This window comes from Alligator mississippiensis, chromosome 2 (genome assembly GCF_030867095.1).
Source record: "Alligator mississippiensis isolate rAllMis1 chromosome 2, rAllMis1, whole genome shotgun sequence".
In the NCBI taxonomy this organism is placed as follows: domain Eukaryota; kingdom Metazoa; phylum Chordata; order Crocodylia; family Alligatoridae; genus Alligator; species Alligator mississippiensis.
In genome coordinates, this window is record NC_081825.1 from 274,903,870 (window position 1) to 274,921,207 (window position 17,338).

At 49.3% G+C, this 17,338-nt stretch overlaps 1 protein-coding gene across 1 annotated transcript in view; it reads right to left on the reverse strand.

Moving 5' to 3' along the window:
- The window catches only part of CATSPERB (cation channel sperm associated auxiliary subunit beta), a 122,041-nt gene that overhangs the window by 42,520 nt on the left and 62,183 nt on the right, over nucleotides 1-17,338 (reverse strand). The window contains exons 17-19 of the mRNA XM_059723176.1: nucleotides 15,998-16,152; nucleotides 13,827-14,020; nucleotides 3,033-3,380 (exon numbers count right to left, since the gene is read on the reverse strand). Of these exons, the coding sequence (XP_059579159.1) occupies nucleotides 3,033-3,380; nucleotides 13,827-14,020; nucleotides 15,998-16,152 (697 nt within the window). The remainder of the gene's footprint in view (nucleotides 1-3,032; nucleotides 3,381-13,826; nucleotides 14,021-15,997; nucleotides 16,153-17,338) is intronic.

Genomic DNA, 17,338 nt, shown 5'->3' on the forward strand with positions numbered 1-17,338 from the left:
TTCCGTGCCTCTCCCCCTGAGCGTCATGCGTCTGGGTTTCTTTCAAACCTGCTGTCACCTTCTGGGCTGCACGGCCAGGCTACTGGGAACGGCCTTGGGTCAGCTCCCCAGGGGTCTCGCCTGCCACGTCTTTGATGATGACTGGTTTTCTAGTGGGAGGATGGCGTCTGGTCCTGTCTCCCCTGGTACTCCCCCTCGGTCATGCTCGTGGCTATTGCTTCTTGGGGCTCCACCTTCCCTACACCCTGCCTAACACCAACCGTGATGTTGTCCATCAGGGCTGGTGTTCTGGCCCTCACTGACGGTCAGTTACTTAGGGGCTGCATCTGTGGGCTACAGGTGATACTTGCACTGAGTGGCCACCACCACTCTTCGGTATCTCCCAGTTCATGCGGTGCCTGACTCTGCCCGGGCCTCAGGACGGCCTTTGGTGCATCGTTCCCACACTGGGTTTGGTACCTGTTGTCTGGTGTCCGTGTCTGGGTTCTGGCTCCATTGTCTCCACTGGTGTCCTAGCCCCTGCTGTTGCCAGCCTCCGCCCACGCCAGCCTCGTAGGTGACTCCTTGGGTCCTTGCTGGCCCAACTTGCCTTCCGTGGTTCCCCCTCTGGGATGCCACCATGTCTCCTCCTCTGTAGGATCCTTGGCACTCTCTGGCCTCTCTGGGCCAATTGGGGACACTACTTCCAGTCCACCCAGCTTCCTTCCTGCTGGGCCTTTTATCCTGGCACTGGGTGGCCACCTGGCCAATCACCCTTGGCACACTTTTACAAAGCGTGTCCAAACAGACATGGGAGCCATTCCTGGCTCCTCCTGGCTCCACCTCAGGTTTTCCTTTTGATCTTGGTCCACGGCGACTCCCACTGCCGTGTTTTCATTTTCACTGCTGTCAGCCACTGGCACGGCATCCTGCCGCCTTTCTCCTGCCTCCGCTAAGTTTCCTCCACATTCACGCTCTTCCATCAACATCATATATGTAATCATTCACTTACAGTGCCTCTCTTCTGTCTATATTGGTCAAATGGGGCAACCTCTAAGTAAAAGAATTAATGGACACTGATTCAAAATCAATTCCAGAAACACACAAAAGTCTGCAGCAGAGCATATTAACCTCCCCAGACATTCCGTCACTGACCATCACTGACCGTCCTTAAAAGATCTTCAAAAACCAGCCTGAATACAAAATGGCAGAATAAATCATCCACAGACTTGACTTAACTATAGTCTCACCAGAATTCTTATCACATTACCTGAACTAGTTGTTAACTCCAGTGCCCCTCAAGATATTAATTGTCAGTTGATCCAGTCAACCTACTTTTACATCTCTTAACATGGTCTCCTCCCTGTCCCTTTCTCTTCCATGTAAAACCATTTCTTTCTACCATAACCTTTGGCAAAGTAGGTTGTTGCCTACAAAAGCTCATGCCTCTCTGAACTGGTTAGTCTCACCTTGATACCCTGTCCTAAATTCTGCCTGACTTAAGTGTAACATAGCTAACCACCTCATTGATCATCTCACTCTCTTCTCTGAATCTGACTTTGAATAGGTCCTCTCAGAGATTTGATCTGATTGGTGTGCTTAGAACATGCCTCATTCCCCCACAACAAGATATGCCCCCAGCAAACTTATTTATAGCTATTTCATTTTTAAAACAGAGGTGGTGGTACTGGTAGTGATAACACTACCCATTCTCTAGTACAGGGGTGGGCAAAATATGGCCTGTGGGCTGGATTCGGCCCATCAGGCCATTCCATCTGGCCCACAGGGACCCTTAAAAATTTAGAAAATTTATATTTATCTGTCCCTGGTTCCTGTAAAAAATGACAGGAGCCAGGGGCAGTAAGACGCAGGGAAAGCTAAAAGTAGCAAGGCCAGCCCAGCCCCGCCCGGCCTCCAGCCCCCTCCCACCGCCACCCCCCCAAACTGGAAGCCTCTGCCTGCCGCAGCTTTCACTGCTTCCCTGCCTGCCAGTCAGCAGCTCGAGCACCACTTGGCCCATGGCTGCATCACCAGATTGCAGGAGAAGAGGGCGCATGCCAGTACCCCAGGTGTGTGCATGTGTGTGCATGTGCTCACATGTGTGCGCACATGTGTGTGTGTGTCTGCATGCACATGCGTCCCTGCAGTGAGGAAGGGGGAGAGACAGACAGCGAGAGCAATGAGGGAGGGAGAGACTGTGTGTATGTGTATGTGTGTGTGCGTGCAATGAGGGGGGGAGGCAGAGACAGAGTGTGTGTGTGTGTGTGTGTGTGTGTGTGTGTGTGGTGAGGGAGGAGGGACAGCGTGTGTGTGCGTGTGTATGTGTGTGTTTGTTCATCGGGCAAGTCCCACGCACACCCCACCATACACATGCACCTGTCCCTTGCATTGCTATACATGCAGGCCCCCAGGCCACACCTCCTCACACATGCCAGCCACCTTCCCCCCACACAGCCTCCCATACCTACCCACACCCCACATACCCACACACCAACAGCCCCCCAACAAACCTATACCCACCCTTCCATGTCCCCCACCCCCTACAATATACAAAAGTAAGACTTCATTTTAAGCAATCACTTCTATGTGCACTACACAAACATGTAAATCAGGACATTTTTTAAAATCAAATTAAATAGATGTTCAATTTTTAGAATATAATTTGGTATTTTTCTGGTTCTGAGATGGCAAAAACCCTTGCTGAAAGGAGTATTTCCAGGGGCAAAGGGAAAGCCTTCTGGTGGCAAAAGCCAGGGGTTAGGGGGTGGGATTTCTGATCACAAGATGGCAACCAGGGGAATGCATCTGTCAAAGGGCAGGGCTACCTATGCAGCCCTTGACAGCTTGCCTAAACACTGTAAGCCACCCTCCACCCAAAATGATTGCCTGCCCCTGCCCTGGTAGAATAACATACTAGCTAGAGAGCTCACCTAGGACATGGGAGAACCAGGCTAAATGGTCTCATCAGCCTGAGGTGGTTCAAGCCCATCTCTTTCACCTTCCAGAAAGGAAACTAGAGCTCAAAAATAAACAATACATTTCAAATTTCTTACCTGTATCAACAGGAGTTACTCTGAATGTAAATGTGTTGACTTCTCCAAGATCCATGTATTTAATGGCATTCTTTGGTAGCTCACTAACTTCTTGTATCCAGTACCTACAGTCATCTACCTTAATCTTCCATTGTCTTTCATTCTTAGTACCAAAGTCATATAAGAACCATGTATATGGCTGGAAACTTTTGTTGAAAGGCACTTTGTCAGGCATCGTAGGATGAGCCAAAGCATTCAGATCATTTTTAATCTCAATGATCAAGAAACTGCTATAGCCTGGAATCACCACACTCTTTTCTATATCAGACTGCATGAATATTTTGCTGATAGAGAAATTTTTGCCCTCCTCTAAAATAAAGCAAATAGAATAGTTACATTTTCTGTTTATTAATTTTTAGCATGCAAATCTTGGATCAAGTTATGGCACCCTTACTTATTTTGAGCTGTATTTTACAGTGGAATAACTAGTGGGGGCGATAGGGGCAACTGACTTGGATGCTGACTGGGAAGGAAAGGGGTGAAAAAAAGGCTGCTGCTGGCAGCTCTGTATTTGCAACATGACACTGAAATCCCCACTTCCACTTTGTCCCAGGGCACCTGGCTGCACCCTGACAGTACTGGTATTTTATCCCTCTACTCATATAAACATGCATGAATTAAGTTATTACTCAATATGAATGACAGTGGCAGAATCTGTATTCAGTAAAAGAATATTCATCAGTAAGAGTTTATGAACAATATTTCATATTGGGTTTCAAGGTTTCGTGTTAGTTATAACAGCAATACATTTTATTAAACAAGGAACTTGGTCCTGTGAACTGCTGAGCACCTAATTTTAATGTGGAAGAGAGAGTGTTCAGTTTCATAAGATGGTGCCCATAGTTCATTTTGAAATGCTTTATTTAACAACCAAATAAAAAACCCCGCTAAGAGCACCAAGTGCCATTACAATAACCAAGCACTGAATAGATGTGGAAGCTCTCTGACCAAACCACCTTTGCTTCAACTATGCCTTTTTGCTGGGAAGGGTCAGCCACAAGTGACATAGGACCTGCTATACAAGCCCTGTAACAGTATGGGATACTGACTTGGTAGGAAAATCCTCAGAAAGCTACTTAAGTCTGCTTTGAAGTTTATTTGTGCACTGCAGCAGGAACTAACAACTGGTCCTAGTTTTAATGTAAAGTATTTTTGGGTAAGTGAACTTACAGATTTAATGGAGCATTCTGGTAGGAAGAAGAGTAACAAACATCAGGAACCACATGAAGTTTCCAGGCAGAGAAGATATAATTTGTTTTTTGGTGGACCAATATGGGAACAGATAATGGAGATGTTCACAGAAGTCAAAGATGCCCAAAATAAAGTAAAACAAAATCTAAAGCAGCTGGAGACTTCAAAAAGGGAATTAAAGCAATATGCAGATTTAAAGATATTGGCCCTTTAAGAGGCTTGTAGGAATGTAGCCACCTTAGTTGCTTTTTTTTTCTTGAGGTACCTAAGAACCAATATGAGGCATCTAGTGTGGAGAAATATTTAGCATCTGCCATTTGCAGCAAAATCTCTTCCTTTCTTTTCATTTCTAAGTGCTAAGAGAACTTCCTGCATGACATTTCTGTCTATAGTCCGAATATTGTCTAGGTCTGTATTTTCTTCCATTGTGGGTGCATTACGTATAACCATACGGTGATGTTGCTACGGTGCTGTGCTAAAGCATGGCGCAGTACGGGCAGTTACTGCACTGTGCGGGCAGAGCATGCTTAGATTTCCCTGCTACATCACCATAGCAGTGCACCATACACGGGGAGTGTGCTGCTACGGCAGTGTAACAGGCAATCATATGTAGACCCACGTGATTGCAGTGTTGCCATAGTGCGCTGTATGTAGACATGCCTACTGTCTGCAGTCTTCATGTTGCTAATAGCTGCTTTCACTCTTTGCTTGCAGTTAACATACTTTTGGCGACACTAGCAGCTTTCCTTGCCTGAAACATCATGCTTATTTTCTATTGTTTGCAACTTTATTTGCTTTGTAATCAGCTCAACAGTAGCTGAGTCTTGTTTGCCATCCAAAACTTGTGTTCTGTGCTGTTTTAGCTCAGCAGCCTGGCAGATTCAAACCACTTGAACCAAATTTAAGTCTAGTCTTTGAAACTGCATTCTTGACTTAGCAAACAATCAAAAGTCTCTCCTCCTCTTTGATGTCTTGAAACCAATGCCTCCCCAAATCCTCATTTGTTTTAGTCATACAATATTCTTTAAATATAGTCATTGTCTCAAAACTGGGTTATTTGCTTTCAATCAGAGCAAAACTATTGAACATAGTTACTGCCTCTGTACTTGCCTGTAACAGGGTGGCCTGTCCCTTTAGAAAGGGGAAGTCAATTCTGGTAAGGACCTTCAGAAAGGAGATAATAAAGGAGTGTCCCACAGGGATGTTAAAACCCAGAGGAGAGAGCAGATGTGGCAGTCTGTGAGGTAACAGTTTGCAAGGAGGAGAAGCTAAACTGCTGTGCTGGGAAAACCGAGTGGAAAGTGGTTTTTCTCTTAATGTCCAGAGAGGATGGAGGATTTGGTTTGCTCTATTTGTGTTACTTGAGACTGAAGTTTATTTGGTAGGACCAATAGCTGGTAGGACCAACTGGCTGATAGATTTCATAGATTTCATAGACATTAGGGCTGGAAGGGACCTCGGAAGATCATCGAGTCCAGCCCCCCGCCCAAAGGGCAGGAAGTCAGCTGGGGTCATAGGATCCCAGCAAGATAAGCATCCAGTTTCATCTTGAAGGTGTTCAATGTAGGCGCTTGAACAACCTCCGGTGGCAGGCTGTTCCAGACCTTGGGGGCTCGGACAGTAAAGAAATTCTTCCTTATGCCCAGCCTGAAACGATCTTGTAGTAGTTTGTGACCATTCGACCTTGTCATCCCTTGGGGCGCTCTGGTGAACAAACGTTCCCCCAGATACTGGTGGTCACCCCTGATAAACTTGTAGGTGGCCATCAGATCACCCCTGAGCCTGCGCTTTTCCAGGCTAAAGAGCCCCAGGGCTCTCAGCCTGTCATCGTAGGGTCTGTTTCCCTGACCTCTGATCATGCGCGTGGCTCTTCTCTGGACTCTCTCAAGCTTCTCCACATCCTTTTTCAATTGTGGAGCCCAAAACTGGACACAGTACTCCAGCTGCGGCCTCACTAAGGCCGAGTACAGGGGGAGAATGACGTCCCGGGATTTGCTTGAGAAGCATCTATGGATGCAAGCCAGTGTTTTGGTCGCTTTACTAGCCACAGCATTGCACTGCAGGCTCATGTTCATCTTGTGGTCAATGATGACCCCCAAGTCTCTTTCTTCCATAGTGCTAGCCAACATAGCACTGCCGAGCCTATAAGGATGCTGCGGGTTTTTCTTCCCAAGGTGAAGAACCTTGCATTTATCGGCGTTGAACACCATCAGATTCTCATCCGCCCACTTGCTGAGCCTGTCCAGGTCAGCCTGGATCATCCGCCTGTCGTCTGGTGTGCATGCTTTGCCCCAAAGTTTGGTGTCATCTGCGAACTTGGCCAGTCCGCTTCTGACTCCAGTGTCCACATCATTAATGAAGATGTTGAACAGTATGGGTCCAAGGACAGAGCCCTGGGGGACCCCACTGATCACAGGACACCATGATGAGTGACTTCCATCATTTACTACCCTCTGGGTCCGACCCCGGAGCCAATTTTCCAGCCAGTGGATCGTGGGGGACCCAAGGCGACAATTGGCCAGTTTCTCCAAGAGACGATCATGGGACACCAGATCGAAGGCTTTTTTGAAGTCAAGATATATGACATCAATCTCATCTCCCTTGTCCAGGTGATAGGTCACCTGGTCGTAGAAGGAAATGAGATTGGTCAAGCAAGACCTACCCGCAACAAACCCGTGCTGGCTATCCCTTAAGATGTTGGTGTCGGCCAGTCCATTAAGGATGGCCTCCTTAATAAACTTTTCTAAGATCTTCCCTGGGATAGAAGTCAGCCTGATGGGCCTATAGTTAGCCGGATCCACTTTCCTCCCTTTCTTGAAGATAGGCACCACATTGGCCTTCTTCCAGTCTTCGGGCACTACACCAGAGCACCAAGAGTTTTCAAAGATCTGCGCTAGAGGCTGGGCTATGATGCTCGCCAGCTCCTTGAGTACCCTGGGGTGAAGATTGTCAGGGCCAGCTGACTTGAAGGTATCCAGCTTCTCAAGATGTTCCTTCATGAAGTCAGCATTAATGGAGGGCAGGGGATCACCCTCATCCGGACTTCCCGGCCCTGTAGCGGGCATGGACGTCCTACGGGGCTGATGAAAGACCGACGCAAAGTACCTATTTAATAGGTTGGCTTTTTCCTGGGTGTCAGTTGTCAGTTGCCCCATCTGGTTCAGCAGGGGTCCAACGTTGCCCCTGCTTTTCCTCCGGCTCCCCACATATCTGAAAAAGGACTTTTTATTGTCCTTGATGCTCAAAGCTAGCTGGAGTTCAGTTGCAGCCTTGGCTTTCCTGATCAGCTCCCTACAGGACCGGACCAGTGCAAAATAATCCTCCTTGGAGGTGACTCCCATCCTCCATCCTTTGTAGGCCTTTCTTTTTAGCCTCAGAAGGTCTGCTAGGTCCCTGGAGAGCCAGGGGTGCTGCTGTGCCCTCTTGCTGCCTTTCCTCCGAGATGGAATAGACTTAGTTTGTGCATTGAGGATCGCTCCCTTGAGGAGCAACCACTCTTCTTGAACTCCCCTCTCCCTGTGGTCACAGTCCCTTAGGGCCTCACTGACAAGCCTCCTGAGCTTGTCAAAGTTGGCTTTCCTGAAGTCAAGGACTTCCGTGTTGCTGACTGACTTGCCAGCTTTTCAACGGATGGTGAAGGTGATCAGCTCGTGGTCGCTGTCACCCAGCTTCCCATCGATCACTAGGTCGCTGACTAGGTCATCCCCAGTAGCCAGTACCAGGTCGAGCAGTGCTTTGCCTCTCGTTGGCCCATAGACTTCTTGAGTCAGGTAGAGGTCATCCACGCACGAGAGGAAGCTTTGCGACCGCTCAGATTTTGCTGAGCGATCCTCCCACGAGATGTCTGGGTAATTGAAGTCACCCATGACAACCATGGTCCTGGAGCAAGCTGCCTCAGCCAGTTCCTGGGCAAACTCCTGGTCAAGCTCAGGACTTTGGGTGGGAGGTCTGTAATAGACTCCCACCATTGTGTCCCCTGTGCCGTGTTCCCCACGGATTTTAACCCAGAGGGTCTCCAGCCGTCCACCCTGGTCACCAATATCGGCTTGCAGGGATGCGTAGCTTTCCTTAATATAGAGAGCTACACCCCCGCCCCTTTTCTCTACACAATCCCTCCTGTACAGGGTATAGCCATCTATCCCCGTGGTCCAGTCATGGGTGGAGTCCCACCAGGTCTCCGTTATCCCTATGACATCGTAATTGTTTGCACTTTGAGCTCCTCCTGCTTATTCCCTAGGCTCCTGGCATTAGTGTACAGGCAGGCAAGTGCCCCCTGGGGGGCTCCTTTCTTGCCCACAGATTTTACCAGGGCTGGGGCCGGGGTGGTCTCCCTTGAGTGCCGTGATCCGCTGGCTTTGCAAGGATTGCTCAGTGGGCCAGCAGTGGCGGTAGTCCCCCCGTCCCCCAACGGGCTTAGTTTAAAGCCCGGTGAAGCAGGTCAGCCAGTCTGGCTGAGAAGAGCCTCCTCCCTAGGGGAGAGAGGTGGAGACCATCTCTTCCCAGCAGCTCGCTGCCTCTCTCGCCAAAGAGCGGGCTGTGGTCATGAAAGCCAAAGCCTTCCTGACGACACCAGCGCTGCAGTCTTTTGTTGACCACATAGATCCTCCTGTCCCTTCTCAGCCCATAGCCTGAGACTGGGAGGATCGATGAGAACACCACCTGTGCCCCCAGACCCTTAAGCCCTGCTCCCAAATCCCTGTAGCACCTCATGACCTGGCTGGGAGTGCTCTGAGCCATGTCATTGGTGCCCACATGAATAAGGAGCATGGGATAGTGGTCTGTGGGTTTGAGGAGCTTGGGGATCCTCTTCGCAATGTCCCAGATGCGGGCCCCTGGGAAGCAGCAGACTTGCCAGGCTAAGAGGTCGGGCTGGCAGATTGGCCCCTCCGTCCCCCTCAGGAGGGAGTCTCCCACAACAAACACCTTACGTTTTGTCTTGGGGAGAGCAGGGGCGGTAGGTGCAGTTAGGCCCATGTTGCCTGCAGGAGCCGGCAACTCAGCAGGTTCTGCTGAGGCAGCAAGAGGTGCGTACCTGTTGCTCAGTTCTGGTGGGGGAGGGGCTTTGGTGCGGCGGGCCTTAGGGCCCTTGACCACCTTGGTCCATGCCCCTGGCTGGACACAGCAGGAGGTCCCAGAGTCCTCCTTTGGCGTGGAGGGAGACTGTGATCTACCCTCTGCCTCCCGGGGGAGAAGGGCCTGGCAGTAGGAGTCTATCTCCTGCTCGCAGTCCCTGATGGCATGCAGTCTCTGGACTGTGGCCTGGAGCTCCTCCAGCTGGCACACCAGAGACCCCAAAATGGAGCAGACCCCGCAAGGGGAGGTCACCATGCTCCCAGGCCCCAGAGCCTGGAAAAGGGACAGGCAGCCCCCACAGCCGAGAACCAGGGGCTCCGTCTGCGTGGAGCCCGGAACCAGGGGCTCCGTCTGGGTGGCCGTCTCTGAGGTGTCAGAGGGGGGGGCCGCGGAGCCCGAGGGGACCCTCGGGGTGTGGCGCATGCCCATCCGTGTCATGCCTCTGTCAGGCTGGCTACGGCTGGGGCTGTCTACCCTGGGGGGTGCGCAGGCAGGGTCCGGCGCCCTCCCGCACGCCCTCCCGTGCAAACTCCGCACTAACTCACGTGCCGGCAGAGAAGCGCGCCTGTTTGCGTGGCTCCGGTTGCGTGGCTCCCTGGGGGGCTGGGCAAAGTAGGGGCCTGGGCGGGGCTTGACCCGGCCCGGCTCCACTCAGCCGCCGCCTCCCACACACACACTAAGGGGTTAGCCCCCTCTCTCCACGGGCCCCGCTTACCCCGGCTGTGCTGGGGGTCGGCGGGGGGCTCCACGGCTGCTGGAGGGTTTCTGGGGGGCTTTGGGGGAGCGGGGGCGCAGCGAGCTATCGCCCGCGCGTCTCCCGCCACTTCCGAGCCTAACTGGGCTTTTTCCCGGTCGGCGGGCCCTTTTAAACTGCGCACATGCACAGTGGGCCTGCCGTCGAGGAAGCTGCTCTTAGGGCAATAAGGGGGCCCTGCCCAGGATTTGGGGGACCCTGCCCTACTGGAGGGGGGCTGGTGAGTACCCCCACTCCTCTCTCTCTCTCCCTGGGGGGCTGGGCCAAGTAGGGGCCTGGGCGGGGCTTGACCCGGCCCGGCTCCACTCAGCCGCCGCCTCCCACACACACACTAAGGGGTTAGCCTTAGTTAGGCAGCAACTTCAGGCACTGACAGACATGCAGCTTCCCACTGTAGCTCATGGTGCCTCACTGAAAGTGTCATGAATTACAGCAATGCCCATTCCCCCCAGACCCAACAGATGTTCACTGTTTAGTTGGTGGGGAGGGGAGAGGAAATCAAGCTCTACTTTGGAGCTGATCCAGTGGAGAGAGGCTGTGTGTCTGCAGTTTCTCTCCCCTTGCCCTGCCCTTCACTCCCAGCTCCAGTGCTGTCTTCAGGATGGGAGGAGAGAGAGAGCAGGTGAGGGAGTTCTTGTCTGGGGTTTGTTCAGCCTAAATGTGGAAGCTCCAATCCACCTGCCCTGTCCTCAAACCAAGCTCCCTCCCCCTCCCATCCTAAAGACAGTACCAGGAGCAGGGCTGATGCAGCCCAGCCCTGTTCATGAGCAGGGACAAACAGAAGTTAATGAAGGTGCTCCAAAATGGAGCACCTTCATCTGAACCCTTAATAAATCTGAACCCACATTAAATGAGGGTTAATTTGTTGTGTGATTGGGCACTTTTAAAGTGCTCTTGCAGCTGTGCACTTCTGTCAAGGCATGGCTGTAGAGTGTTTTCAGGGGGCTAATTGTGCAACAAATATCACTTCTTTCAGTGCCCATAAAGTACCTACTTACATGGCCCTCTTCAGAAAAATGGTTGCCCCCTGTTCCTCATCTTATTCCGTAGCTCTACTTGCTTCCAAGAATCCTGCAAATATTTGCCTGAATCTCTTCCAGTCTCCTCCTGCACTTCTGGAGAGATTCTGCTACATTGTGACTCTTAGCTTGTCCATTCTTTGCCAAAACATCAGAGATGTCTTTGGAACCCCTCTTGGGGTTATTCTTCGATTATTCTTGGATTCAACAAAAGAACTGTAGTGGGCTTTCAGGAACAGGCAGTATTGTAATGAGGGGTGGATGACTGGAGCACTAGTCCTGAGCACCCAAGGGTGCAGTCTCTGGTAACTGTACCTCTTGACAGATGTTAGATATTATCAATATATAATCCAAGGGAGAGAGATAACTGTGGAATCATAGAATCAGTGAGAATTATAGTTATAAAGAAGTAGGGCTGGAAGGCACTTTGAGAGGTCATTTAGACCAATCTGCTGCCTGAGGCAGGATCATCCCTATCCAGAATATCCTATATAAATCCATTGTCTAACTGTAGTTGGTTTGGACCCCAGGAGAAACTGTGATGATGGTGGTCACATGGCTTCTGCCCTGCTCCGGCTCTGTGGGTACCTTCCCTTTTCTCTCATCTGCTACACCTTGATGCAATTAGTTAATTTGTAAAAAGGAAGGCTGCTCTAGGGTCCCAGAGCCAGCTCTTGTCTGTCTGTCAGCCAGCAGAGGCCCCCTGGATCCAGCTGGTTCCAGTCCTGCCTCTTGAGCACTAGGTGGGCCCTTCTGGCCTGTCTACACCCCAGGGTACCAGTTGTCTTGAGGTCTATTTGTGTTCTCCTTCCATCCCTACAGCCATGCCTATGCCTAACAGATGTTACCAGTTATCACTTTAGGCCTCCTCAGGCCTCCATGCCCCTGTTGGAGCTACTGCCTTCCTGGCTTTGGCCTCTTTTTATCTGGCTGCCCCTCTCAGCCTAGGCCCACTATGCCAGACCTGGTTTCTGGGCTCTGGCCCCTCTCAGTCTAGGCCCATACACTGGACCTGGTTTCCGGGCTTGGGCTCTGGTCATGCCCCTCTCAGGCTGACCCTCTCAGGTTGCACCCCTCTTGGGCTGTGGGTCCCTGGCCTTGCAGACTTTGCCCTTCTTCATTTTCTGCTTGCAAAGATTGAATCAATTCACGCTCAGGTATTTTGAATGTTTGTCCATAGCCCAAGTTACACTAACCTCTTAGCAAAACTACACAATCAACCTTTACACAACACCCTAACCTGCTATAGGTAAAGCAGGGGGACCACAGTAGATGATGCAGTATTGCCAACTGTCATGATTTTTGGCACTGTTCTTAAAGTCTACACTTTGGGAATGTGAAAAAAAAACTTAGCTCTTTCTTTTATATATATTTTAAAAGAATGAGCTAAGTTTTTCCAAATCCCGGGACGTCATTCTCCCCTTGTACTCGGCCTTAGTGAGGCCGCAGCTGGAGTACTGCGTCCAGTTTTGGGCTCCACAATTCAAAAAGGATGTGGAGAAGCTTGAGAGAGTCCAGAGAAGAGCCACGCGCATGATCAGAGGTCAGGGAAACAGACCCTACGATGACAGGCTGAGAGCCCTGGGGCTCTTTAGCCTGGAAAAGCACAGGCTCAGGGGTGATCTGATGGCCATCTATAAGTTTATCAGGGGTGACCACCAGTATCTGGGGGAACGTTTGTTCACCAGAGCGCCCCAAGGGATGACGACTAGGTCGAATGGTCATAAACTACTACAAGACCGTTTCAGGCTGGACATAAGGAAGAATTTCTTTACTGTCCGAGCCCCCGAGGTCTGGAATAGCCTGCTGCTGGAGGTGGTTCAAGCGCCTACATTGAACACCTTCAAGATGAAACTGGATGCTTATCTTGCTGGGATCCTATGACCCCAGCTGACTTCCTGCCCTTTGGGCGGGGGGCTGGACTCGATGATCTTCCAAGGTCCCTTCCAGCCCTAATGTCTATGAAATCTATGAAGAACAGCACCAAAAATCATGAGATTTTTGGCCAAACTGATGTCTTCTTGCTTTTAGAGTTAATATATTCTTAAGAGATTCTAGGAAGAGGGCCACACTCCTGCTACAGAGGAAGGCAAAACCCCACAGTCAATACCAGTCTGGCCACAGGGTAAAATTTCTTCCTGACCTCAAATATGGCAATTTATCTGACCATGAGCAGGCCTGATTGCCCTCCCTACTTTGTTTCACTACTGGCTGTGCTTTTTCCCTTGCCAGCCTCAGTGAGGGAGAGGGTAGAGGTCATCCCTCAGGGACAGAGCTACAGCATTACCCCTCTCACAGCCACTGAAGTCTGGATCCCCTGCTATGGAAAAATCTTGTTTGTCATTTTGCCTTCCCAAAGCAAGGTCTTACTGGAGAATGTGTGGTATATAAGAAAATACAGTAATATAAACTATTTGGATACAATAAACAGATACAATTTTAGGGAAAAGAAGGAAAAAAACAAACTTCGAAATAGTCATCTGTCTGATAGTCAAAAACCATATGCCCTGGAAATTAAATATGAAAAAAATCTAGCCATAATGAAACAGGGGGAAGAAACAGTTCGAACTAATACACCTGACACATGAAGTCCTTTTTATGGAGGTTAAACGTAGCATACACTGATGCAACTAGAGTGGGAGACTTCTGTAAAAGTTTACATATGAGTTTTTTAAACTATCCCCATTACAGTCAATATCTTACAATATTGATACTTACCAGATTTTGAAATATGAAGCCTAACTGAGCTGCTGTCTGATTCCTTAAAAATAGTTAACACATTCACTGCGCAAGGACTGTCTATTTCAGATTCAATGTGAAACTTTTTCAGAATGTCTAGGATGATTGAAGATAAATAGTATGGATGATGGTCATGTTGGAAAATATTGACTATCACACCTGATCCTACTGACCTACATTAACAGAAGCACATATCCATTATTAGACTAAACTGTTAATGGAAGTAACTAACATATGCACAGCATGGATGCAGATTGGCTTTGTTAACTATAAACTCTTTTGTCTGTATTCTGAGACAAACAAAGGGAAAATACTTACCTGTATTGTAACAGGAATTCTTTCAGTGTTTACCATTGTGTGCTCCACTTCTAGTGACTGACAAACCGGAGAGTGCTTGGTGAATAGCAAAACAAGGATTTCATCATGGCTTTATCAAATTCTGAATGAGATACCTCTACAGCACTGGTCACCAACCAGCTGATTGAGATCGACTGGTCGATTGGGGAGCCCCTGGCATTCTATTTCAATTTGGGGGGCTAGCTGCCCCAGACTGAGATCGACTGTCAGAGGCTCTGCAATTGGGAGCAGTGGGATGCACGTGGGGAGTGGACAGGATGCAGTCCGGGAGCAGCAGGACGTATGAGTGGCAGGATGCACATGGCTAGGCTGAACTGCACCCCCTGCCACTGGGGCCGGGCTGGGTGAGTGGGATGATCCCCCTCTGTGCCCCCTGCCACCGGTTGAATGGGGTCCCAACCGGGCTGGGCCAGGGGAGGGTCGGAGCCGAGGTGACTCGTCCAGGTGTGCAGGATGGGGGCTCCTGCTGCTGCATGCACCCTGGCAGAGGCCCCGGGGGCACATGGCCCCCTGCTCTGTGCACGGGGTGAGGCGGCTGCTGCTGCACACTGGGCTTTGTGCCCCGAGGCTGCTAGCTACTGACCATGCTATAGTTTTGAGCCACTGAGGTATTCATCATCAGTCCTCAGCCTAGATTTAACTCCACCAAAGACTGGAGTGGTTAGGGTAGGGTAACGGGGAGGTTGGAGCCCCACAAAGAAGACAGGGACTGGACCCAGGAAGATCACTCACAGGGAACCGCCTCCTAAGAATTTATTCCATCTAGTCATGGCAGGTGGGAGGAAAAAGATCATCCTCTGGGCAGACCAGGCAATCCTACTCCAGAGTCCACCCTGTCACCACCTGTAGGTCGGCAGTCTCTTGGCAGAGGTCAGAGGCCAGATAACGCCTACAGCCGGCACAGGCCTCTACAGGGATTTAGTGCCTATTATCAGTGTACGAGAATAAACTAAATAAAAAGCTATTATAATAAATAGAAAAATCCACTAAAATAGGGGATGACAACCAAAGATCCATGGGCTGGTGGCTTGCAAAGTCATTCTGTTTGACCTACAGACTTTGGCACCTTTTGGCAGCAGGGGGCTTTGGTGGTAGTCACTCTCTTTGTACTACCGTAGGAAGAAGTATTGGCCATGAGAACTCTTCCTCACACTGCTGTGTAGTGAAGTGGCAGCAGTAGTGGCCAGGTTCTAGTGTCTGCCTTCTAACCCAAGCAGAGTCATTCTGGCCTGCACTAAAACACCAAACAAAAATTCAAGGACCACAACCTACACTTTTCCATCAAGCAGAATTTCCACGTGAGAAGTCACATTAAACTCAGTAGTCTAAGAAACACCATTCCTATACCGTATATATCTTCCCCATGACTGTGCCATTTTACCTTGAGTGTTTACTACTAGCATTCTATTGGCCAAGCAGAAGGCAAGCAAATCAAATTTCTGAAGTTTTTCTGTTAGCAATTGGCAAATAAAAGCTTTTCAGTGGTGACAAGGCATCCACAAGTCTTCAGTATATGCTTTGCTTGAACTAGGACTGCAAGACTGAACCAATCATTTATAGAATAGGAAAAGTAATAATTGACAGAAAAATTTATATTAATCTACTTATGCAATCCTACAGAAACCAAAGGGTTTGCCCATTTTATGGAGGGCAGAGTTTTGCCAAATATTTCCAAGTTCCTAAAATAGTATTTTAAATTATTTAAAATAAAAACTACGATAACGAATTTGGCAATGTCATTTTAGCTGATTAATACCTGCTATATTAACTTTAGATACATCATTAATATTTACCCTTGAATTAGTATTTGGTCTTTATGTACATGAGTAAATCTGGGCTCTGGTCTATCACTTGAGCTGTTATTCAAAGCGATATGTTGAAAAAATATCACTTGCTCTTCAGTGACATATTGTAAAACCAATGGGTTATCAAAACCTAAGTCAGTCTCCTAGAATAAGAGAGAGAAGGTTATCTTTAGTCTTCTTTTGTTAAATAATATAAAATACAAATTGTACTGATGCCCTCTTAATTTAAGAGATTTTGATTTAACAGTATTATACCAGCTTCCTACTGCATCCTTAGCATGTAACAGTTTTGCTAATCTCTCTTTTCTTTCCTTAAGGTGAAAATCACCATGGCCAAAGCATACACTCAAAACCCTCTACAACAGCTAAGTACAGCATGATTTCACCAGCCAGTGAAAGGTGGCCTTTGTGAGCCTGCTTACTTTACAGGGAAGATAATCGGATGATGATTGTTTCCATTAGGAAGGAGAGAGGAACTAGAGGATCTGCACTTCTTTGTACTCTGCAAAAAGGTGCAAAAAGACTGCTCCTTACTCCTTCTCATGGACTGAAAATGCAAATACAGGGACTGCACTGTCACTTTACACTTTCTGGGGCTGAGGATAGAGCCCATCCTTTTCTTGCACTTTGTTTATGGGGAAGGAAAAGCATTAGGGCTGTGCAAAGCTTCAGTCTCTGATTCGATTTGGTGGAGATTTGGCCCAATTTGGTGGTCGAATCTCTGAATCTGAATCAAATCAAAGGACCCTTTACTCTCTCCAAATCAAATCGGAACCCTCCAAATCAATTTTGAGAGATTCGGCGATTTGGATATAGACACAGCTTTAAATGTTTTTTCTACATACCTTTAGGTAGCAGGTGGCTTACGAATGCTGCGATGCTGGGGTGGATGGAGCATCCCACAGGAATGCAGGGGGCTCCCCAGCATGCTCGGCAGCAGAACCAGAAGTGTACCAGAAGTACTTCCAGTCCACTTCTGGGTCTGCCGGGGAGTGTGCTGGGGGCCCCCCCGTGCACTTCCCCAGTTTGGTGACTGGTGCCTCCTGGGTCTGGGGGGGGCCCCGGGGGTTCCCCCCATGGCCATTTGTCAAGCTGGTGGGGGGGGGGGGTGCCAGGGAGCCCCCACCATGATCCCCAGCACACCCGGAAGTACTTCTTGTCCACTTCTGGGTTTGCTGCCAATCATGCGGGGGCTCACCCTGTCCTCCTGTGGGATGCTCCATCCATCCCAGCATTGCAGTGGTCACGAGCTGCACCTGGTACCTCGAGGTATGTAGAAAAAACATTTAAAGCTGTGTCTATGGCCGAATTGCTGATTCTCTGAATCAG